This window comes from Hypomesus nipponensis, chromosome 18 (assembly GCF_054491055.1).
Source record: "Hypomesus nipponensis isolate SF chromosome 18, ASM5449105v1, whole genome shotgun sequence".
NCBI classification, from domain to species: Eukaryota; Metazoa; Chordata; class Actinopteri; order Osmeriformes; family Osmeridae; genus Hypomesus; species Hypomesus nipponensis.
This window is the reverse complement of record NC_140378.1, coordinates 7475951-7501284: the sequence shown is the minus strand read 5'-3', so window position 1 is coordinate 7501284 and position 25334 is coordinate 7475951. Positions and strand designations below refer to the sequence as shown.

General features: G+C 45.9%; 1 protein-coding gene across 2 annotated transcripts; it reads left to right on the top strand.

Moving 5' to 3' along the window:
* The first annotated feature begins 545 nt into the window (after positions 1 to 545).
* On the top strand, positions 546 to 25334 carry atp9a (ATPase phospholipid transporting 9A). Of its 2 annotated transcripts, XM_084680108.1 has the most exons (28): positions 552 to 736; positions 2333 to 2477; positions 3225 to 3338; positions 3588 to 3696; positions 4868 to 4926; positions 5925 to 5976; positions 6997 to 7091; positions 7430 to 7510; positions 7663 to 7738; positions 8706 to 8782; positions 8981 to 9141; positions 9235 to 9377; positions 10448 to 10560; positions 11322 to 11531; positions 14406 to 14567; positions 15072 to 15164; positions 15264 to 15347; positions 16572 to 16742; positions 16922 to 17020; positions 18158 to 18247; positions 18533 to 18677; positions 19274 to 19338; positions 19866 to 20021; positions 20543 to 20607; positions 20939 to 21047; positions 21194 to 21251; positions 22265 to 22468; positions 23340 to 25334. In XM_084680108.1, exons 1-28 carry the CDS (start codon positions 669 to 671, stop codon positions 23474 to 23476), a joined length of 3141 nt encoding a protein of 1046 aa, XP_084536234.1. In that variant the 5' UTR covers positions 552 to 668; the 3' UTR covers positions 23477 to 25334. The 2 variants fall into 2 exon arrangements, with proteins under 2 accessions (XP_084536235.1, XP_084536234.1); XM_084680109.1 differs by lacking the exon at positions 23340 to 25334 and having other exon boundaries at positions 546 to 736; positions 22131 to 22310.

The following is a 25334-nucleotide window of genomic DNA, read 5'->3' as shown; positions in this document are numbered from 1 at the left end:
TGATTTCCATCTGGTCCCCTTCAGATGACTTTATAGGAGTATCCTGATCTCTTGTTTTTCAAGATGGCCAAATGTCTGTTTAGTCCCTCATAAATTTGCATTTTCAACCAAGTTGATTTGCATTCTCACTGACATGAGTCAATATGTTGTCTTGTCTCTTGATTCTCTCTCCCAAAACCCTGCAATAACATGATTGGAAGGATGACTTATTTGCATTCTTCAGGACACCATATTTTGATGCCTTTGACAATCATATGTCAATTTGTTTTAACTTGCATTTCACCAAAACAGTCAACACCTATCAAATCACTGAAATATCACGGTCTTACCAGTTACTTCATTTTGAAACAATCGTAAGAAAATTGCAGGTGTTTGCCTATTATCAATTACAAAACGTCTGACCTTGTTGAGTGGTGAAATGTGTAATCGAATAAAGTAAAAACCTGCAAATTTATTACTCAACAAATAAAGACTGAGTTCACATTTTGATAAAATACAAATGATACAACACATTGTAAGTGACATGGCAGCAAGCAACAGCAATGATGAGACACTGGAATGAAGCCAGGCTCAAGCAAGTCCAGACCAGGCTCTGACAGATCAGCCCTGCCCAGAACGCAGACACAGCAAGGTGGATTCCGCCAAGCGTCTACTGAGGGGTTGCAGGAATGACGGATAATATTCCCCTACAACCAGTGAGACATAAAAAAAGACACGACAATAAAAACAGAAATGGGTAAGGGTGCTCTTAATGTAGTACATTTAAACAAGTATGGGTTTCACTGGCATGCGAGCGTATTTTCGCTTGTTGTCTTATAATGATTTTGAATGCACGAGGCTGTTGCCGACATAGATTTGTCTCTTTACTATTAGAAGAAGACAGACAATTTAGCACCTTTTGGTTACCTTGGTTTGTCACAAAATGTATGTTTAAAGTTATTTTCGTAATAGTTTTCCGTCATTCAGAATAAAACCGACTAGCCTACATCGTTAGCAATGACATCACCAGGGTGCAGTTCTGGCTAATATTTGTTTAGTATAGACTATGGCGCTAGAAAATTGCACGAATAAAAGCCATTGCTACATAATCGTGTCTCTAATTCAATAGTAGCTGGTCTGTGTTCATTGTGCCTAAGTATAAGGCAAGGCAGGCCTCAAATTCCAGAGTAAATTACACATCGGCGTTGTCGTAAACAGACTCATAGATATCATAACATTGCTAGCTAGCTATAGCTAGCTACCTTGTTTTAAATCGTATGAAGGCTACTAATGCACGTCAGATGCTCTATGGTGCACCAAATGCACAGACACGTCAGGCAGGAACACAGCAGTACCGCACTCATGCCAGCTTCTGGTTAGCTGTCATAGTCCTACCCTCTCGTCAAATGCATTATGTCTCGTGTCATTTATAGAGAGATGGATGTAGGCCCATCGTGTACAAGAACAAATAGAGAACATTCATTCAGACGACTATAGTATTTTGTCTTCCTTGTTCAACAGCTCTATCTGGATTTTAAGATGAAGCATGTGTAGGCTAGGCCGCAAATGAGCACACGGGAATTAGATGTTATTGGAAAATAGACAAATTAGACGTCCATGCATTATTACTACTTCTGTTTAGTTTGGTCTCTACCAGGCTAAAATGATTGAGCCCTATCTCTTTGCATTCATCTGACCTCTAGCAAGCAATTGCACAGTTAAGCCCACATTGCTTGCTAGAAGTTTGTGATATGGGGCATCCAGAATGTTAGGTCATGGTAAACAATATCATACACATCAGAAATGCGTAACTCTATCTGCTGTTTAAAACAAGTTGTCTTTCTCAGGAGGTATATGGCATTTCAGTCTCTAGAATAATGGATTATAATCCAGTAGTGTGGGGGAGAAAGTTATCTTTACCATTGTAGCACACGATAGTTACTTGATAATGTAGACATTCCAGACCTTGCAACAGGAATGGTGGGGATGTAGTTTATGATTGTAAGGGTAACATCAAGTAAAAAAAAAAAAATAATAAAAAAAAACCTCAATGTTTTGAATCTGATTCATGCAATATGACAACCGGTCTTGACCAGATCAAACCAACTAGCTATTGTCTTAGAATAAATTACTTACTTTGTTTGAGAAGGGAGGAAGCTATTCGGTTGCAGATTAAGTTAATATTTAACTAGAAAGGCATAACAATTCCCATCTCTCTCTTTATCACCCTTAGACCTAATATACTGACACATTCTATTTTTGTCCAGGGTCATCCACTGGATGATCCAGTGTCAACAAAGGACATTTTTTGTGTGTGGAACCCTCACGTCCTTTCTCTGTTCCTATGTTTCAGGTGCTGCCCGTGGTCAAGATGTTGTGGCATGGGGGACTTTAGTCCCCGTACTGTGTGGCTGGGCCATCCCGAGAAGCGTGAGCAAAGGTATCCTCGAAACGTCATCAACAACCAGAAGTACAACTTCTTCACCTTCCTGCCTGGGGTGAGGTTTGGGGTCATCCCCTTCCCTGTTGCCTATTCTCAACAGCCTGGATGCAGGGGTGTGGCTGTGCCTGGTGGACAGTAGCTTTAACTTAACGTTCTTGTTGGAAGATATAGTCAGTCAGCCTGATGACCTTTTGTCATTTTTCTATAGTCACCTTCCTAAGCCTACAGTGTGTGAGTTTGTCCTTTTGTTTGACTGTTTTTTTTCTGGCTTCTGTATAAATTGTTTGTCTTTTTACCATCTGAATATCCAAAGCTCATTTTCTTATGTTTGTTTATTGAATATGAATGGGTAGAGGGATCTTAACTGTGGTGTTATTTATCTAGCTGAGGGAAAAGCCAAAGTCAAAACCAGAAGTTTGCGCAAATTCTTTTCACTCTCTCTCTCAAGTCAACACGTTTGTGTTGTTGACTTGTAAATAGTTGGCGAAATAGCACACAATAGTAATGAGAGTGTGCATGCGTTCCCTTTCTGTGTAAGCTTGCACATTGGTGATAATGAAATTTCTAGCAGGGGCGCAGGAACGGCTCATGTCTTTGTAAACCTAGTTTCTAATAACATTTCGGAAAATATTACTGTACACCCCCTGAAATTAAATTATCTATCAATCCACTGTACAAACACTGTATCCTTTGAGACACAGTTTTATACAAACTTAAACTATAAGATACTGTTTCCTGTTTGACGACATTCTCAACGTTCACTCTAATCTTCTGTCAAATCATGTTTGTTTTGTGTTGCCAGGTGCTGTTTAATCAATTCAAGTACTTCTTCAACCTTTACTTCCTGCTCCTGGCCTGCTCTCAGTTTATCAATGAGTTAAGACTAGGTGCACTCTATACCTACTGGGTGCCCTTGGTAAGCAGCATTGAAATTCATATGAATTAAAATAATCATAAAAAAGGGCTGTGTATGATATTAACTGTGTGTGTATATATAAATGGGTTGGGGGGGGATAAAATATACTTTTCTACGCTGTAATGTACAATAGTTTGTATGCTGTTATGCTTATGATATAATGAATGACTGTAAATTATAATAATTTTCATGATTATTAATACTAAAAGCATACTATTACGGGGTTATATCTATTTTTCCTTTTTCTAGGGGTTTGTTTTAATCGTTACCATCATGAGAGAAGCAGTTGAGGAGATAAGATGTTTTATTCGAGACAAAGAAGTGAACTCTCAGATATACAGCAAGCTCTCAACAAGAGGTGAGTACAGATTTTTGCAGAAGCTTTACTATTTACTTAACTTTTACTATAATTACTGACCCAACATCCATGGCCAGTGCATTTGAACGGTCTTTATTTGATACATTTTTCCTTTTAAAGTTGATAGGGCATTGGTTATGGGGTGCTGGTTAATTCAAACCAGCAATTCAAAAGTGTGCATTAGAAATCTTGGAGTAAAGTGCTACTACCAATAAAGCCCTTGAGACCTCTCGTGGTTTCCATCACTTTACCCTTTGATTTGGCAGCTTGTTTTACCCATAAAAACAATGAATGAAGCCCTGAGCAAGACTGTCTAAATGGGAAAATTTGAAGAGACCAAATCCGAAGGTTCTGTGCGTTGTTTGTAATACTGATATTGTTCATATTTTGTAATGGTAAAACATAGATTTTACACTCCATCTTTACTTTTATGTTTTCTCCCATCTTTAAAATATAAATTTAAAATATGTCTTCATGTAGGATTCATGGGTTTAGGCTAACATAGACGACCAATGTATTCTTCATTGAAGAACTATGAAGGCAATATATCCTTGTACATAATGAAGATCCCCAGTCTTTTTTTTTAAATTCTAGAACAGAACAACTGGAAGTCCTCTGAACGTAATACAAGGCAATATTAATGTGCTTTAATGTCTTACATATGCAAAAAAACGGGGTCGTTTCTAAGGTCAGGGGTCAGTGACCCCCTCCAAACTATTTTGCCTGTTCATTCCAGAAGGAATGAGAGAAAAGGCTCAACTCCCCCAACATTCTTTCAGAAAGGCCTGGAAGATTACTCTCCCAAACTAAGTAGATGCACACAGAGAACTCCTCATCATTTGCTGCTGGGGAAGAGATATTTGGAGATCAATAGTGAATAGTATGTGTTTTGAATAACCAGTGAGTATGAGGGGAGTTTTTTTTTTTTTACAGTGTCTTTGAATGACGTTTATGGTACCAGCTTGTCACCCTACCATAAATCCTGTCAAAACCATGGGAACGTTTTCATGGATGCTTCAGATCTTTGTCTAACTCAAGAGACTAAGTTTTAGTCTATGAATCTAACAATGAATCTGTTACAGATTTTTCTTTCCAGATAACCATGCTTTTATATTTCATTTGATCAAAAAGCATACTGAATATTGATTTGGGCCTGGTTTCTCCTTTCTAGGCACAGTAAAGGTGAAAAGCAGTGGTATTCAAGTGGGTGATCTTATAATCGTGGAGAAGGTTGGTGTCAGTCTGGGAAACTGCCTACATCTACATCTGTGAATAATCTTAACACCATTGTCAAGTTGTCATTTATATGACAAAGAATAATGAGTGGCTTGTTAATCTTTTGTGCCAGACTGGGGACTGAGGTGAAAGGAGTTAGTAAAGATTTTGTAATCTTGTGATCAATGCTTAGCTTCAGTCTGTCAAACTCCATACATAACTGACAAACTTCAAATTCACTTAATTGGTCTGAAACCCCAAATTATGTGAAATGCTCTCTACTTTTGGGTATTTAATTTAAATATCTTTGTGTTAATTGTGTTTGATTGCTAACGCTGTTGAGGTCATTCAAGCAGACTTCACCCTACATTGCAATTGCCTCTTGGGGTCGGTTTTCTATGTGTAGAAAGGGTTGATTATCTGAGGAGAGGAAATATGAGAACTGAGTGTTGTCCTGGGTTACCAACTAGGCACTTCAATTGGGTTAATCTGAGTTGTTCAATTCAATCTATCTGAAGAATAGGTCAGACATGAGACTGCACAAATGTAACTGGTTTTAATTTAAATTATTGTATTTGTATTTCATTCAGATATGTATTGATTAATCATGAAGATAAAATGAATGACCAAAAAGGGGAAACTCAAACACTTGAATTCTAAATTTGTGACGAGCCAGAGAAAATCTTTATTTGGGTATTGATCACTTAAAATAATCCAAACCCTGCTCAGTGTTTAGAATTCTGTCAAGATGAATAGCATTGAAAATTCATCTTATCCAAACTAAGAGTGGCTTCTTGTGCAGAGGCTGGGTCAAACAGAGTGTAAGGCCCGGTCAGAGTCCCACTTAAAGTCAGGCCAGAATGATTTGCTGGAGGGCTTATTATTGTGACTAGCTGAATACAGGTAATGTGGCACATTAAACCAGGCTCTGACTTTAACAGTCCAGGCTAGCAGGAGGGGGCAGGATGCATTTTTGAAGTCCTGTTAATTTCTTTGTGTCTTTCCCTTTGCAGAACCAACGCGTTCCTGCTGACATGATCTTTTTAAGGACTTCTGAGAGAAATGGTAAACATCTGCTCCTTCATCCCCATCTCTACAACAGCCGCCTGTTTCAAAAGCAAAGAGGTGGTGGGATTAGCCCAGAGCCAAGGACAGGAAGTCAAACAATGTCTAAATTGTAATTAGGTCCAGTAGCAGGGCCATGGTTCAAAGTGTGCTCTGAAGGGCACAGACTGCTCTATCATGGACTGTGTCATTTTGTGTCATAGTGATGATGGGCGGGGTTAAGAAGCAGCCTACAGCCTAAAGTGTTTGTTTTAACCTTCAGATATGCACTGGTTACTTTTGTCTTTCAAATCACAAGGTAATGTTAAGGAAAATAAAGACATGCAAAACTAAACAGAAAGAATATATAAAATGCAAAGATAAAAGTACAGACGGAGGCTCAGAGATGGGACTGCATCTGAATAAACAAATCTGGCATCTAGCAAGTTCCATCTAAATGATGACACAATAACAATGCAAAGCAACAAGCTCTGTCATATGCATCTAGACTGCTCAAAAGAGCCCAGAGTACATCCTGTCTACAGTTGAGGAACTTTACAGTCGTGGAACTACACTGTCCTGTCCTCCAGTCACTCTCACAGTGCGGAGTAGTAAGTCCAAGATGCTTGTTGGCCTGAGGTTTCCTGTGGGGGATGGAAAAAGAACAGCATTGTATTACTGGAAAGGGTGCTTGGTTATCTCTCTTTCATGTGGAGGCCATGAGGTCAATAATGAACTTGCCCCCAGTGTGCTGAGCTACAGACAGACAGACAGACGGGGAGGGGTCTCAGTGGATATCCATTCAGTTTTGCACAATGTTGAACACCAATGTTAATGTTTGGATTACAGTCCTGTTGGAACAACTTCTGTATTAAACAGTAGGGGTATCAATATGATATTGTTCAGTATAATTTGCAGGTGAATATTTGTACTAAGAACAAAACACAGTCCCACACATGGAAAAGCTAGTCCAGTGACTCCCCCTAGAGGCAAATGTACATTCCCAAATGAGCACATTTCTTCTCCCTCTTCTTCTCCCAGGCTCGTGTTTCCTGCGTACAGACCAGCTGGACGGAGAGACGGACTGGAAACTGCGCCTCCCCGTGGCATGTACCCAGAGACTGCCCACCGCTGCTGTGAGTCACCAGATGGCTGCTGTCCCTCACACGCTCCTTCCGGAACACACAATGACTACATAGAGAACATGGAGTTATGCCAGTTGTCTCAGGTCCCTACTGTGGGGCATATGTAATAAATGGAAGCCATGGCTTTTAGGTCATGTGTACTGTGTTTGAAGGTACAGTCACAGTAAACACTAATGGTAAACAGCACATTATAGTATCCTCTCTGTTTTGTGACAGATTTCTTTAGAAATCATGGAAGTATACAGATTTGCTTTCATTTTCAAAATCCAACTCTTTGTACTCTCATTTTTTTAGTTGCTGTTCCTAACCTGTGTTGTAAATCTCCCCAGGACCTGCTCCAGATCAGATCCTATGTGTATGCAGAGGAACCAAACATTGACATCCACAACTTTATTGGCACTTTTACAAGGGTGAGGTTTATCATTGACTTATTGGGAAAGCTTTCTTCCCAAAAAATTGCTATTTCGCAAGATTAATGATCAGTTTTACCAATATGATCATGAGTAGCTATGTTGAAAGTGCAGTCCCTCACTGTGTGGATCTCATTGTGTGTATCCTGCAGGAGGATGGAGACCCACCGGTCAATGAGAGCCTCAGTATTGAGAACACCCTGTGGGCCAGCACCGTCATCGCCTCTGGTGAATAACTAGCCCCCTGCCCCAGTAGTCCTCTGGTGAATAACTAGCCCCCTGCCCCAGTAGTCCTCTGGTGAATAACTAGCCCCCTGCCCCAGTAGTCCTCTGGTGAATAACTAGCCCCCTGCCCCAGTAGTCCTCTGGTGAATAACTAGCCCCCTGCCCCAGTAGTCCTCTGGTGAATAACTAGCCCCCTGCCCCAGTAGTCCTCTGGTGAATAACTAGCCCCCTGCCCCAGTAGTCCTCTGGTGAATAACTAGCCCCCTGCCCCAGTAGTCCTCTGGTGAATAACTAGCCCCCTGCCCAAGTAGTCCTCTGGTGAATAACTAGCCCCCTGCCCCAGTAGTCCTCTGGTGAATAACTAGCCCCCTGCCCCAGTAGTCCTCTGGTGAATAACTAGCCCCCTGCCCCAGTAGTCCTCTGGTGAATAACTATCCCCCTGCCCCAGTAGTCCTCTGGTGAATAACTAGCCCCCTGCCCCAGTAGTCCTCTGGTGAATAACTAGCCCCCTGCCCCAGTAGTCCTCTGGTGAATAACTAGCCCCCTGCCCCAGTAGTCCTCTGGCACTGGCTTGCTCCTCCGCTGAAGCACAGCTAATAACCAGGAAGTAGCCAGGACCCTCCCTCTCGTCTTATCTCCTCTCTCAGCCCATAGAGCTGCGATGAAGCGCCACATCCTACACAGCTGGGTGCTCATGATGTGGCGTCAAAACGCCCCCACACACAAACAAAAACACTGATGCGTGTACACAGACACAGACACACATCCTTGGGCCCTTTTGTAAAGCACTTGGAGGCAGTTCAGTGTGAAGAAAACAATCCTCTAGAAGTTTACCTAACATATGGTTGGCAATCCAATTAAATTGGGTACACTCACTGCCTCTCGTGTTGTGTTTTGAACTCCTACTGTCTTGTTCTGTGTGTCATGGTTGGTGGTCAGACACTGAGGTGACCTGAGGTTTGTCCCACAGGCACTGTTGTGGGCCTGGTGGTTTACACTGGCAAGGAACTGCGAAGTGTGATGAACACTTCCAACCCACGACACAAGGTGAACAAGAACTCTAAACACTGATCGCTATTTATAAACATCTGAACGTGACAGTTGAATTTAGCGTATGAAAATATATTTATGTTTACATAATTACTCAGTTAGGACACCATGGCTAATTTTGGAATTCTTGCAATCTATGTCTCTTGGTTATATTGCCGCGAGTTATCTAATGGGTTTCCCCTCACTCTCCTGTAGGTGGGTTTGATCGACCTGGAAGTGAACTGTTTGACCAAGATCCTGTTTGTGGCCCTGGTGGTGGTGTCTCTGGTCATGGTGGCCCTGCAGCACTTTGCCGGACGCTGGTACCTCCAGATCTTCCGCTTCCTGCTGCTCTTCTCCAACATCGTTCCCATCAGGTTGGACACGAGCCCTCTCCTAAACCGGTAGCTTCTAATCGTTTCTATCACGCCCCTGTCCAATGCTAACTGGTGTTTGACACGGGTGTCCAGTTTGTGTGTGAACCTGGACATGGGGAAGATGGTGTTCAGCTGGATGATCCGAAAGGACTCGAAGATCCCCGGCACGGTGGTGAGAGCCAGCACCATCCCAGAGCAGCTCGGACGCATCTCCTACCTGCTGACTGACAAGACAGGTGAGCCATACCCCCTGATGGGTCCCGGACGTGAAACCGGCCCAGATAGGTTACTGCAGTCCCACACTGCTACTACAGAGAGGACAGGGCGTTGAGGGGTGTACGGGGTGAGGAGAGTCGTCACACAAGTCCATTTACGCTCTCGACCTGGGCTGCGTTTCCCGATAACGATGGATCGTAGCAACGACCGAGCAAAATAGCAAAACCATTGATATTTCTTACGTGCGTTTCCCAAATATGCTCGTAAGGAGTAGGCTAATCTAGGCGCTTTCAAGAGCTATGAATTTTCAAGAGACACTTTAGCTACAGTGTCTTTGGGAACGGCCCGTAAAAACAAGATGCGTCGCACGATGGATTCTGCGATCGACTTGCGCTTATGACGCTTTCGGGAAACGCAGCCCTGGTCTGTTGTTCCGAAGGGAGGTCAAACGTTCGTTTTTTTTTTTGTGCATTGTGGTAGTGGTGAACTACTGCGGTAGTACTGGAGCTGGAGAGATGTTACTGGTGTAAATTCAGAAAGATTGTGTGTCCAGCATGTGCCTCCCGAGCACAGCAAAGCCCGTCCCCAGGGCTTTGAGCTGTGCTACTCTCTGAGACATGCCACTTATTAGATCTTTAAATCAAAAAGGCCTTCAAGGCTCCCTCATCCCTGCACACCATCACAGCCTCCACCCTTCAGAGAGCATGTCCTCTGGAACAGGCCCCTAGGTCTGAGATTTACGACCCTCATGCCCAATAAAATGATTGGCCATTTTCCCATACAGAACCGTGATAAGGGCAACGGGGTGTAAGGGTTAAAGGCCAGCCTAATGTATGTGCTGGGCCTCCAAGGCCATCCTGATATACTGCCGTGGAGGGCTTTTAAAGTGAGTGTGAGCACACAGAGGGCATGGAAACAGTGTCAAAGAGAGCTGCTAGTTGTTAAGCGGGAATAAATCCATTGACCCAATCAGACGGTATAGTGATATTTTCCCACCACATTGTGCTTGCGTCTAAATATCTTATGACTCCCCGCATGGTGTGTCCGTACAACCGTAAACGTAACACGTGTGGTTGAATGTTTCCCACAGGGACTCTGACCCAGAATGAAATGGTGTTTAGACGCCTCCATCTTGGAACGGTAGCCTATGGGATGGACTCCATGGATGAGGTGCAGAGTCATGTCTTCAGCGCATACACGCAGGTAAGAAACAAGCAAAGTCTCGCTTTGTAGGACCCAATGACGTAAAAATGTAAGGACACATTCCAAAAAATGCACAGGACAGCCTGAGCCACAGTAGCATTGTTTGAGGAACACTCCAGCTCGTGATTATTGTTTGGTCAAATGCTTCAGGACCTAAGATGACACCCTTTGTCCCTTTGACACCAGAGGTTAGCTGAGCAGGAAGTGGGATTATGCCCCCACCCAGCCCACAGCGGGTTCCTTTAATGATGCCACCATTAACCCCTGGAAACACGGCAGCCCTATAAATAGCAAGACGGGGATGCAAAAGCTAATTGTTCATATTTCAGCACACATCTGGTTATGTTTACATCGCCCCCCCCCTGACCTTGTTGATGGTGCAATGACTTGAGGGTTAGCTTGTGAGGGAGGGAGTGCAAATCTGGAGAGGCTTTGTGCACCCCAGTAAAATTGAAAGAAAAAATAGAAAGAAAATACGTAAAAGAGGCAATTCTGTGTCAAAGTAGAACGTTTCAGATGACAGCTGGGAAGGTTTTTCGAAACATTCCAACATTTGCGAAGTATTACACACACTTATGTTGGGTTCTTTCTCCCCGGTTTTCTAATAAAAACCCTTTTTTATGTGCGACCTTCTTACTTGCCGCAGTGACCCTTGAGTGAATCCCTGGAAGAAAACCTTGAGGAGACAGTACCGTCCTTTTTTCCATTGCCATTGTCCACTTCAGAGCAGTTCTCTTTTCTTCTCCTCCCCCCCCCCCCAGCCCTCCCACGACCTCCCGGCCTCCAGGGCTCCGGCCGCCACCAAGGTGAGGAAGACCATCAGCAGCCGCGTGCACGAGGCTGTGAAGGCCATCGCCCTGGTGCACAACGTGACCCCCGTGTACGAGGCCAACGGCGTGACGGACCAGGCGGAGGCCGAGCAGCACTACGAGGACACCTGCAGGGTGTACCAGGCGGCCAGCCCGGACGAGGTACCGCCCCGCCCGCCCCCCTGCCAGGCAGAGTCACGGCGACGGGGCAGACCCTTGAGGCTGACCCCGGACCTGCTGTTGGCGCTGAAATGTATCGTACCAGCACAGATGTTACACAGAGTAGAGCTCTTGATAGTGTCATAATAGAATGTCTGTGATAAGGACTACCGAGTTTATGACTTGCTAAGTTTCTTAGACCTATTAATATGATGCTGTCGGGGCACTATAAACTACTCTGCCCCGTTCATAAACAACGGGTATGGCGTAGTTGTCAGAAATTCTGTCCTCGACAGTCCGATTCCCAGGAGGAATACTGTAAATATTGTGAATAGCGGAACAGGATACAGAGGTGGAGCCTTCTTGGGTTTCACAGACAGGTGGAGGGTTTTAGGTTTTTTTTCCCCACCCAGGACCCTTATCGTGGCCACTGCTCTGCTTGCTACCTTTGAAGGCAACCTTGAGGAGACGGATGCCATTCCACACGCATGTCCTTGATCAGTATGAATCCTTTGAACTCCAGGAAGAGGGCTGCGGAATCCAGCATGATCCATTTCCCGCAGTGTAAATAGGGATTTCCTTAATGCGCTCCCCAGCCCACTGCACTTATCCTTCTTTTGAATGTCCCTCCTCAGGAGTGGATATTTGGATGTGGTCCACAGCTGTGGCTTTGTGGTGATTAGCCAATCGTATATCCCATTTCATGCATTGTATGCCAGGATTATGTTCTTGAAATTCCTGTTTTATAGAAATGCTTGTAAATAACAATGTCCAAAGCTTCACTTGAATTAATGGCTGTTTCCTGTTCTGCTTGGGTGTTTCTGGATTGTTACAATAGGCGTTTTGTATCAGCTTGATATGATCTGATCTCAAATTCAGTTTGCTGTTCTTTTGCCTTTCAGGAAGTCTAAATATAGATATAGTGTTGGCTGCTAGTATCAGTGGTCACAATGGCAGTGACGGTTGCCTGCATGGTTTCTGGTCCAGTGATGTATGTTGAATGGAATCTGATTCGAGAGACAGATTCATATATGCATATCCAAACAACCAGTTTAATACAAGGTTACTGTGTCTGGTTGCAATGAAAACAGGGTCAAAAAGAATCAAAAAGGTTATAGTCCTTAATTATTGTAATGCATGTAAAACTGGAGTTTGTATCTCCCTTCTAACAATGCCAAAATACTAATAGGAATGTTTCCATAGTGACCCAAGAAATATTTCTCTGCTTTTCCCATCATTCCTCTGAACAGTCACCCAATAAATTGAGTCACACCATCTGCATGTGTAAGCAATACACCTACACACACATTAGGGAGGAGGTGATGGTACCAATGTGGTGTAGGTCCAATAACTGCATACCTCCAAACTGACTATGCTTGGACTGAGACTAAACCCTGTCCCTACTGTCTACCTAACTGATGACACACGGACAGTCAGACGTCTGCTTACGTCAGAGCAGCACAGGTAAACAGACCACAGATCACATACCTAATAGAAACACTGCTGTTCTACGAAAGGGGAAAACTCCTGGTTGGCCTTGACGTTGAGATATGAGTTGTGGGACTGTCTGGTCAGGGTGGTGGGGCTGTCTGTCTGGGTCAGGGTGGTGGGGCTGTCTGTCTGGGTCAGGGTGGTGGGGCTGTCTGTCTGGGTCAGGGTGGTGGGGCTGTCTGTCTGGGCCAGGGTGGTGGGGCTGTCTGTCTGGGTCAGGGTGGTGGGGCTGTCTGTCTGGGTCAGGGTGGTGGGGCTGTCTGTCTGGGTTAGGGTGGTGGGGCTCTCTGTCTGGGTTAAGGTGGTGGGGCTCTCTGTCTGGGTCAGGGTGGTGGGGCTGTCTGTCTGGGTTAAGGTGGTGGGGCTCTCTGTCTGGGTCAGGGTGGTGGGGCTCTCTGTCTGGGTTAAGGTGGTGGGGCTCTCTGTCTGGGTCAGGGTGGTGGGGCTGTCTGTCTGGGTCAGGGTGGTGGGGCTGTCTGTCTGGGTCAGGGTGGTGGGGCTGTCTGTCTGGGTCAGGGTGGTGGGGCTGTCTGTCTGGGTTAAGGTGGTGGGGCTCTCTGTCTGGGTCAGGGTGGTGGGGCTCTCTGTCTGGGTCAGGGTGGTGGGGCTGTCTGTCTGGGTCAGGGTGGTGGGGCTCTCTGTCTGGGTCAGGGTGGTGGGGCTGTCTGTCTGGGTCAGGGTGGTGGGGCTGTCTGTCTGGGTCAAGGTGGTGGGGCTCCCTGTCTGTTCTGGCTGGACATCCTGCCTCTGGAGGCCTGACACTAAAGTATAGGACAGAGCTGGGTCTACACCCACACTTTAACCCAGTGGACTGGAAGTTATTCAGCCATGAGACTCCTCCCCCCCCCCCCCCACACACACACAAACACACACACACGCACACTTTACAAAAGCATTAATGGAAGTCACCAGTTGTGCTTCATCCAGACCCATGGCCTTCAAAAGAGAAGACAAATGTGTGTTGCCTTGATTTTTATTTATATTTTTTTTTCAATTATTATCGGCCTCAGTTTTTCCCGATCAATACTCCAGAGTGCAGAAACTGCTTGAGCCATTGATTAGAGTGGAAGAAGAGCACTGTGCTTGTTCAGGTGCCTCTCAGGACTAACATGTTCCTCATAAGCAGTCATTGACAGTCTTACCTTCTTGGGAGACACAGAAACTATACTACATATTTGTAACAGAACGTTCTACATTTTCCCCCAAAACAATAATATAATTTGTACCCACAGTGTTATTTAGCTGAGGTATCTCTAATGAAGTCACACAAGGGTTATTATAGGCTATTATTATACTATTAAGGCTATTATAATGGTAGCCTTTAACATCCCCAGTGTAAATGAATGGCTGTTACCAACCGCCAGCATGTGTCTGTGCTTGTGCCAGGTGTCGCTGGTGCAGTGGACAGAGAGTGTTGGACTGACACTGGTGGGAAGAGACCAGTCCTCTATGCAGCTGAGGACCCCTAGTGGACAAATCCTGAACTTCACCATCCTGCAGATATTCCCCTTCACCTACGAAAGCAAGAGAATGGGCATCATAGTTAGAGTGAGTGCACAAATAAGATATCCTGGTGAAAAACGTAGATGGATAATACACATGATAGAATGGTGAGTTGCAAGTTGTGTTCATGTGGAAATTATAATGACTGCAAAGTAACCATCAGTTAGGGTCCATACAAGCAATGGGCCAGATGTTATTTAAAACAAGCTGAAAAGGGTAAGTGTTTTAGTTATCCATCAAGAGGAAGTCTTATCTGAGAAGGATTTTACCCTGCTATGAACTCTGAGTAAGTCAGATGACTAACTATTGTTGTTGGCTTGGCTAGACCTGTGCTCCAGGAAGCCTGAGCTCAAAACTTCCTCAAGATAATATTTTCAAACACTTTAGACCAAAACAAGTTTCCCTTTTTTGGCAATAGACAGTTGGTAATGCACTGCATGCTCAATTGTTCCCAGGTGAGGTTTCCCAGGTTTGATCTGGACAAGATTGTGTCTTTGTAAGTAATGCTTGTCGAATCAGTGTGAACATGGTGGGTGTCTTTGTGTCTAGGATGAGTCCACTGGAGAGATCACCTTTTACATGAAAGGTGCTGATGTGGTGATGGCAGGCATCGTGCAGTACAACGATTGGCTGGAGGAAGAGGTATGTTTTGCTTCTGCCACCATTAGGATTTCTGTTCTTTGTTCGTTGAAACGGGAACCTAGTGATGCAAGTCCTCTGCTCTGTGGTTCTCTGTCTCAGTGTGGAAACATGGCCAGGGAAGGCCTGAGGGTCCTGGTGGTCTCCAAGAAGTCCCTGACCGAGGAGCAGTACCAGGACTTTGAGGTGAGCAGCTTCTCTGTGCCAGCTCCTCTTCTGGAGCCACCCAGGCCTGACACTCTGCACTAGAGACTCAGCGAACCCAAGCCAACAGCAACATGAGATTTCTTGTGTGGATGAATTATGGAATACATAGAGAATGAATGGATTCCTAACTCACCAGGCTCAGCAGCTGGCGTTGTAGGGTAATCCCAGTAGTGAGGTAGGGGACAGACCACAGCTGGAGCCGTCTGCTGCTGCAGACCTGAGGCCACAGGCTGCTGGGAGGGGGGGCTTCATTTGGACCAGCACTGTCACTCAAAACATGATCGGATTTGGATTGAGGAGCTTGGATTGAGGAGCTTGGATTGAGGAGCTTGGATTGAGGAGCTTGGATTGAGGAGTTTGGATTGAGGAGCTTGGATTGAGGAACTTGGATTGAGGAGCTTGGATTGAGGAGCTTGGATTGAGGAGCTTGGATTGAGGAGCTTGGATTGAGGAGCTTGGATTGAGGAGCTTGGATTGAGGAGCTTGGATTGAGGAGCTTGGATTGAGGAGCTTGGATTGAGGATCTGTTTATTGAATCGGTGTCATTTGTCCCACTCCCTTGGGAATGCCCTCCTTACCCACTTTCCATGTTTTTGACGTTCCTTGATTTGTCTTTCTTCGTGCCTACCTGCCAACAATATTAGATTCCTTAGCCAAATGGTTTCTACAGATACTCTTTCATTGTTCTGAAATGTCAAAGTGTTGTTGCTGGGATTCTCTCCACACACACAGACGCACACTCTTTCTCAGGGCAGTGTCTCCCTTGTAGCTCCAGGCCCAGTGCCTAGGATTGTGCGATCCAGTGGGCGGTGGTGAGTCACTCAGTGAGTCACAGAGTTTGTGTTCCTGCGTGAGTCATGCAGATTGTTTTCTCTTTATCTCACTCGAGTTACACTGTGGGCTGGAGACGGGCGTTCACTTGGTGATTATGGCTGTTGGGGCCACTGGCTGTCCCTGACATGTCACATTTGATCACTTTGTTGAGTCTGACTTATTATTGATTGACTGGACACATAATAAGATAAGATGAAAAAACATTCTGATTTGGATATGGTGCGGAAATAGGCTGCAGTGTCTGCTCGACTCGAGTTCCTGTACTTGCTGCTCTGCCTGTATTCTTACAGTCAGCCCATCTCTGTGTCAGTGGTAGTTGTATCTTTATCTACTGCTGCCAGTGGTGATGGCCGCCCTCTGCTCCCCCAGACCCGGTACGTCCAGGCCAAGCTGAGTGTCCACGACCGCTCCCTGAAGGTAGCCACGGTGATTGAGAGTCTTGAGATGGAGATGGAGCTGCTGTGTCTGACCGGGGTGGAGGATCAGCTGCAGGCCGACGTCAGGCCCACCCTGGAGATCCTCCGCAACGCTGGCATCAAGGTCAGGCTCCTGCACTGTCCACACATCCAGCATAGATGCACGGACGCGTCGGGCATAGAGCATTAACCTCGAGCTTAGACGCATGCATAGTGGAAGGTTAGGGCCCTTGTTGTTGATGATGGTATTAACCAGCAATATACATTTGATCTCTTAATAGTGTTCTCTACTGTCGAGTTTAGGTGTGGATGCTGACCGGAGACAAGATGGAGACGGCCACATGCACTGCCAAGAACGCCCACCTGGTGACACGCAACCAGGACATCCACATCTTCAGACCTGTGAGTACATCTTCTCTGCTCCGCCATGTTGAATGGATGTCTAGTTGTGCTCAGGACACAGGATATTCCTGTTCCATAGTTTGTGCAGACTCCTACTTGATTCCTACTTCCAAGTGGCCTTAACCATTAGTTCTAAACTCCCACAGCCCTGCCTTTTGTAACCCTGCCTCTATACAGCCGTGCCTCTGACTAAATACAGCTCCTGACTCTATCAGCCCTGCCCCTGCCTCTGCCTCGCCTTCCCCCTGCCTCTGCCTCTATTAGCCTTGCCTCTTAGCCAGGAACCAGAGTTCAATAAATCACATCCCTCCAGCGCCAGCTTCCAGCTCCCTGTCAAACAGAGCTGAAGGGAGCCGAGCAGGATCTCTGTAACGGCGGAGAGAGCAGCTGAACAACTCCCCCAGGGAACGCGGCGACAACTCGCTTCCTGATTTGTTTCGCAGGTTCACTTCTCCAAGCTGCACAATCGCTTTGATAGTCCCTGGGCCGCCCCTCTGGCATCGCTCCAGTGGGGAGAGGCGGCCATAGGAAGGGTACAACTTGCGTACAACACTCGTTACAAGAGGAGGATAACAATGGTTGGCACCGCATGAAAACACACCTCTAGAGGCTGTGGGCCACGGAGAGTGGCCCTCCAGTGTTGGCCTCTGGCTAGGCTTCCTGGTGGACACCAACCACATCTGGATTGACGTCCATGCCAGAGCAGAACACTTGTTGGCAGATTGACGTCTTCCAGGTCAATGATGGTGAACTTTTGAGTTCAGTTTTGTACTATAGACAGTTTGCAGGACTTCAGTGTGTCTGTTCATGTAGACCACAGCCAGCCTCTACGATTTGCTGAGAGGACTACAAACACCAATGCAAATCTCAAGATGTTCTGTACATTGAAATCAAATGTCGAGCAGTTGATAGCTGTGGCTTGATGGTCTCTGGTTGGGATCTGGCAGTTGATCAGTTATTGTCTCGTCCTGATTGTGATCTACAGTGTGGATGGCAGTTGAAGTGAGAAGCCCTTTTAGTTACTGCTGTGGGTTCACTACGTATCTGGTTAGACTGATAGTGGCTTTGATGGTTAGGCTGACAATGTGTGTGTGTGTGATTGTGTGTTTCTTCTGGCTGGCTGTGTGTTGCCTGTAGGTGACAACACGAGGAGAGGCCCACCTTGAGCTCAACGCCTTCAGAAGGAAACACGACTGTGCATTGGTGATATCAGGAGACTCTCTGGAGGTATGTGCTCCCTCTGTCTCTCTCTCTCTGTCTCTCTCTCTCTCTCTGTCTCTCTCTGTCTCTCTCTCTCTGTTTCTCTCTCTCTCTCTCTCTGTCTCTCTCTCTCTGTCTCTCTCTCTCTCTCTCTCTCTCTCTGCCTCTCTATTTCTATCTGTGTTGTTCTCTGTCTCGGTCTCCCCCCTTCCCCTCCCTCTATCTTCATTTCTTGCCATAATAATAAAGCACGGAGGTGAAGCGGTGCGTAGTCGGTGGTTTCCCTCCCAACATGCCGCTGTCGTCTCACAGGTGTGTCTGAAGTTCTATGAGTACGAGTTCATGGAGCTGGCGTGTCAGTGTCCTGCTGTGGTGTGCTGCCGCTGTGCTCCCACGCAGAAGGCTCAGATCGTCCGTCTGCTGCAGGAGCGCACGGGCAAACTCACCTGTGCCGTCGGTGAGCTGAACCCCCAGTGCCCTGCACCTCCAGTGCCCTGTACCCCCAGTGTTCTGAACCCCCATTGCCCTGAACCCCCAGTGCCCTGCACCCCCAGTGCCCTGCACCCCCAGTGCCCTGCACCCCCAGTGCCCTGCACCCCCAGTGCTGCACCCCCAGTGCCCTGCACCCCCAGTGCTGCACCCCCAGTGCTGCACCCCCAGTGCCCTGCACCCCCAGTGCCCTGCACCCCCAGTGCCCTGCACCCCCAGTGCTGCACCCCCAGTGCCCTGCACCCCCAGTGCTGCACCCCCAGTGCCCTGCACCCCCAGTGCTGCACCCCCAGTGCCCTGCACGGAACCATTCACACAGTGGATGATTAATAAATTGTTTCAGTTTGCCATACTGTAGTGATGTTCATCTTTTATAGAGTATACTGCATGCCAGTGACTTTTTGTCGTCATTTAAAATGAGGTTGTTTTGTGTAGCTCGCGTGGAATATGCGCGTGCACGCGCACACACGCACACACACACACACACACCCACCCATCACAGTGTCTCTATGGTGAGTCACAGATGTGTTAGTGACACTTCCCCCTGCTGTTGTTTTCTCTTAGGGGACGGAGGAAACGATGTCAGCATGATCCAGGAAGCGGACTGTGGCGTGGGAGTGGAGGGCAAAGTAAGAGTCTGTCCCCTCTGTCTCCCCTGCCGTCCCCCTGTCCCTGTGTTTCCTGCAGCGCCGGCTCCAGTGTCAGCCCCTTCACGCCCTGGACGCTGCAGACCAGGGCAGCTCGCTCATGCACACAGATGATTCCTCCCCCAGAAGTCCCCGTGTGAGCGCATGTCGTCCCTCGGAGAGGATGCGGAGGTGACACTGGTGTTCCAGCGCTGACGGCCTGCAGCTGCCATGTCGACAGCTGCACTATGCAGATGGCTTATCTCCCTGACAGCCTGTGACTGGAACTGATCTGCCCAGCAAAGATGGAGCACAACCTTCCCAGAGAGTAGCTCTGGATGCATGTAGCTTGGCAGACACAGGACGGGGGAAGTCCTGTCACTCAGGTCCCAGTGCGACTCTCTCTGCTGACCCGGGTGTACACAGAAAACATTGAAACCTTTTCGAGTGTTCCTTATCCCGCACAAAAATGTTGTTCTGGTTACCAAGGACCTCAACGCTCTTTTTCCCCTTTCCCAAATTTGTGACAGGAAGGGAAGCAGGCGTCGTTGGCTGCCGACTTTTCAGTGACTCAGTTCAAGCACTTAGGCAGGCTGCTCATGGTCCATGGGAGGAACAGCTACAAGAGGTCTGCTGCCCTCAGCCAGTTTGTCATCCACCGGAGCCTGTGCATCAGCACCATGCAGGTAGGAGGGCTCGGGGTGGCCAGGCCAGGACCAGGGCTGACCTGGGACGGTCCTGGTAGGCGGGGAGGAGCCAGGGGTCCCCAGGGGGGCTGGGTGGTGACTGGTGCGTCAGACTAACGGGCGCTCTCTGGGGGGCCCAGCTCTGGTGGGTAAGTCTGTGACTCATCAGGCTCCAGTAGTTAGAGAGGCCCTCCGCCACATGTCTGCCTTCATCATTGCCCACAACCACAGCTGGTCTCGGTTTGGTGGGGAGCCTGGCTGGTTCAGCCTCATGCCTGCATCCCACTGGATCTGTCTGTCTGTGTCACACTTTTTGGGGTCTGCTGAACTATGTGGCAGTGCCATGTTAAAGTATATTTATGTTTTGTCATCTGATTTTAATATTAAGTTGTGGTGTGTAACTGGACAGTTAACACATTTCTTGGTTAAAGCAATGTGATTTATTTCTTCTTTGCACTTTTACTTTTTTTTACATTTACAAAAGATGAATGATGATCAATGACTCTGTTTTTCTCCCTCAGGTTGTCTTCTCATCAGTCTTCTATTTTGCCTCGGTCCCCCTCTATCAAGGATTCCTCATTATTGGGTACGCCTCTCTGCATTTTCCTTTCTATTTCTTTCTCTCTCTGTCTCCATCTCTCTCTCTCTTTTTGGCATTTGACCCATTTCTCATTGACATTTTTATGTGTTGAAGTATTGTTGCACTGAATGTCATTTAACTGAAATGATCTCAACCCCATGAGTCATGAGAATGCCCTCTACAGTGCTTTCATGGAGAGCTTGATACGCCTAGCTTCAAACCCCTCAATGGAATTCATTTTGAATACGACATCCTGGATGTCTTATCTGCCCAATTATCCAGAATAAAAATGATGGCTTCTTTGAGCAGACTAAGAAAGGACATGTGTCCCCTCCAGATACTCCACCATCTACACCATGTTCCCTGTGTTCTCCCTGGTGCTTGATAAAGATGTCAAGTCGGAGGTTGCTATGCTGTACCCAGAGTTATACAAGGATCTCCTGAAGGTAACATGGTCCGGCTGGATGCACACACTGTATTGCACCGATGGCAGAACGTAACGACAGCTGAAGCCTCGCCAACATTCGAATGTGCAGTTTGATCCAATGTCATATAAATGAATATTGATTGATGTTCTTGTTTATACCTTTAGGGTCGACCACTCTCCTTGAAGACGTTTCTGATATGGGTCCTAATAAGTATCTACCAAGGTAAACTAGTAGACCAGGATTACCAGGTTACTGTAAGCTTCCTCTCCAGGCCTAGGCTGACTGAGAAACTACTGTAGGCCTATACAGTTAGTACTATACATAACAATACTGTATGTGTTGTTATACCTGATCCACTCTGAGAGATTTGTGTGCTGTTCTATTTGTAGAGGGGGGGAAAACATTGAATCCCTTAAGCTGCCCTAAAAAAGATCGTAGAAACTGCCCTGCCCCATCAGCCCACACACTTTCTTATTTTTCTTGCTGTTGGAGGTTATTTATGTCTCTGGTGGTTGTGAATGTTGAATAACCCCAGGTGCTTTGCCAACACAGGCCATTTGTGTTTCAGAGGCGTTGCCAAAGGCATCCAAAAGCTAGTTACACCCCTTAACTGTTTGTCTACAACCCCCTCCAAAGCCATCCCTGTCAAAACAAGACTTTGTTTGAAGAATGGTCTGGTTTCTAGAGGATTCTGTTTTCTAGAGCCAGCCACATCTTGTTTAGTATCGATCCTCAATTATTCTTGTTTTCCCTACTTTCCTGTACTCCATTGACGGTAACCAACACATTCGGGTACAACCAATTTTTGTCTTTCTTTTTTCATATAGTTGTAGTACCTTCAGTGTAGAATCTGTTGGTATCAATGACCGTGTCAATACCAGGAAGTGTTTTTAGTCCTGCTTTTAAGGGTCACAATAACAATCTGCAAGAGGTGATGGAAAACAGTCTGAAATTATGGGAACGTCGAAAAAACCCCGTCCTCTTCCTGTGAGGGGAAACCCTGGTGGCCACGGATCCTCTTACGTTATCCTAAAGACAAGCACATACGCTCCACGGCTTCTATCATGCTGCCAGGCTTCATTGGGGCTTCATTGTGTTCAGTCCACAGCAGCAAAATGGGACTGGACTCGAGGTCATCTCTGTAGGTGTTACCAGTCCAGCTCCTAGACAGGTCTAACCGCGGCCTGGATGTGCGTGACTGGTTGTGGACACTGTGCTGTGGATGTGTCCCTCAGGCAGCATCATCATGTACGGGGCCCTGCTGCTGTTTGAGTCCGAGTTTGTCCACATCGTGGCCATCTCCTTCACCTCGCTCATCCTCACTGAGCTGCTCATGGTGGCCCTGACCATCCAGACCTGGCACTGGCTGATGATCGTGGCCGAGCTCCTCAGCCTGGCCTCCTACATCGCCTCGCTTGTCTTCCTGCACGAGTTCATCGGTGGGTAATCGCACACACACACATGCATGCACAGATACACACACACACACACAAATTAACATGCACCCACAGACATTTGGTGGCACTTTTACAGCCGGAAATTCAAGCGTCAGTATGTTTTTGATATGAATGTCCCAAATATTGCATCCCCTTATTCATCTGATTTTACGCGTTGACAGATTGACTGTATTGGTCTTTCTCTCACCTTGAAGTTGTACGTCAGCATTCAGTGATGACAAGGCACCATCCATTCATACAGTGCCTCTGGTGTCTAGTTAGCCCTTCCATGTGCTGCCATGAGGAAGGCAAAAGGTGACTTAAGTGACAAATGTCCAGAGGTTCCGTAGCCACTGGCATACCAGAGTATAAAAGAGGAAATGCCAAAGTTTGATGTTAGTTTCCTGTTCTGGCGACCAACCAAACACCACCAAGGTCTCCCTGGCTGTTGAAAAAGAAAAAAAAAAGACTATGCACAACTTGACCCTCTGTTGAAAACATACTGTGTAAAACCTACTAGAGGGAGATACAAGTCAGACAGATACTTGTGTAACTATAGCCTGGAGTTTTTTGTGTCTATCAATGACATCCAAAGAAGGGCCATGTCTACAATTCCAGCCACATTTTAAAGAGTGGGACATGGGCATCAGTCACACAGAGCTGTCCCTATTTTGAGCGTTTATGTGGGGTGTGAGTGACTTCAGTCTGGGGCCCTCAGTGTTGTGGCCTCAGTGTGGTCTCAAGTGCCATTTCTGGAGCACTTCATGTTCCGTTTCAAAATCAGTCGGAAAGGACCGATATTGGCTGTTCTATGATGCTTGCATGTTCCTATCCAGAACGTGTATTTCTATGGCGTCTGTGCTCTTTGTTCCAGATGTGTACTTCATCACCACGGTGTCGTTCCTGTGGAAAGTGACGGTCATCACCCTGGTGAGCTGTCTGCCCCTCTACATCCTCAAGTACCTGAGGAGGCGCTTCTCTCCACCCAACTACTCCAAGCTCACCTCCTAGACCAGCAGCTCTCCTCACACAGTGACAAGAGAGGAGGCCTCCACCGCTGCCACGCCCCCCAGCCTTGCTTCTGAGCCCAGACAACTACTGCTCCCCCCTCCTCCTCCACTAACAGAGCCTGCACTTTGACCTGAGGACTGAAATGGTCTCTTCCCTTTTAATTTATTTGCAAAGGTACATAACTGGAATAATCGGGGTAAAGATGTTTGATTTGAAAAGAGAGAATGTTGAAGTGTGAGGTAGATATGTATTTAATTTATCGGGTTTAACAAAAGTCTAATGACTACTTGTTGAGACTCGTAATGTTGGCTGTTAGTTGTTGAATTTCACTATCACTGTTTGGGAAACAGGAGGTCTGTTTTCTGTTTTAATTAGCAACATAGAAACGTGTGATCTCCATCAGAGTCATCTAAATAGGTGCCATAATGGACTAACCCAGGCTCCCCAATTATTAAGGAAAATGTAGTGAATTTTATTTCTTTTTTTTAATGAAATGTGACTAGACAACTTGGATGGCATTCAGAAATTATTCAAATACCGGTAGTAATTGTATTTGTTTATTAGCAAATATTCTATCCAGAATGAAACACAAAATTGCTTACATTGGAAAAAGTAAAATGCATGACAAAATACATTGGATTAAGAAACAAATTGTTTAATATGGTTCAGAACACACAAAGTAAAATGTAGAATGTCTCATGTGTGAAGCTTCTGGTCTTGGGAGATACCCTCTCTTTTTGTTGTGATGGAAGGTTAATGTTTGACATGAGTATGTCAGTACTGATCAGGCACTGCTTAAACGCAAGTCTGTGTGGAAGTGTAATTTGGTGCTTGTTTGTTTGTGAGTCACTCAGCCACTACTACCCAATCCAAAAGAGGGATCGTGGTTGTTTATTTAGCATGACCCAATGCCTCTGACGTTCAAACCAGACTTGTCTTTTGTGTAATGATGCCGAATCAGTTGTTTGTGTCTGAAGAGCATGGTCAATATTCACCCTCTAACGGGTATTTTGCTATTTGTAGCTGATCCCTTCCACTGGGTCTCCAAACTCACCAAGTGTTTGCCAGGGACTGTGTTCCCTCTCATGTGGCTACGTCTGACTGGCCACACTCTAGCATTGCATGACTCACTGTAGTAGCGACCTGAAGCCATAACTGAAAATACTTTGACCACTGTCCGACTGGACCTACTATCCCTCAGACGCAAGCCCTCCAGTTCATACTGCTCCCACCAACCCTAACAGTCATGTCTGTGGACTAACAAAGAACAAATCACACACACCTCAGCCAAATGAACAGCAAAACTAAACGTGTTTTTGGCAAGTATTACAGCCCATTAAAAAACAAATGTCAACTCCCTCACTCCTTATTCATTCGATAATTAAATGGTTCAATGATGGGAATAGTGTAAATAATTAGTGTGTTGAATTCCTGTTTTATTTTTCGCTTATGTGGACCATCACCATGATCAAAACTTTTTCTTTTTTTTATCTAATCATTTGTGTCCTACAGGGTGCCATCCATATTTATTAACTGTTTTACCTGCTGACTTTTTGTTTAAGATTAATTCCCCCATTCAAACCCGTTATGCTTTTTGCACAGTTTTGTTTGTATTAACAACTTTTTTGTTGTGGACTGTTTGTTTTGATTACACTGTAATCATACAGGGAATACCGTTATTAAATAGCTTTTTTAATATTGTGACATGCATAATTGTGAATAACCAGTTTTTATTTATTAATGTTTGCCATGTAATGTTATGTTTATATAATTGCACTCATATTAGCACAACAGAAAGGTTGTACTGTATTGATTTGAACATTGGTGGTGATAATAAAATCTCATGTTTTCATTCGTA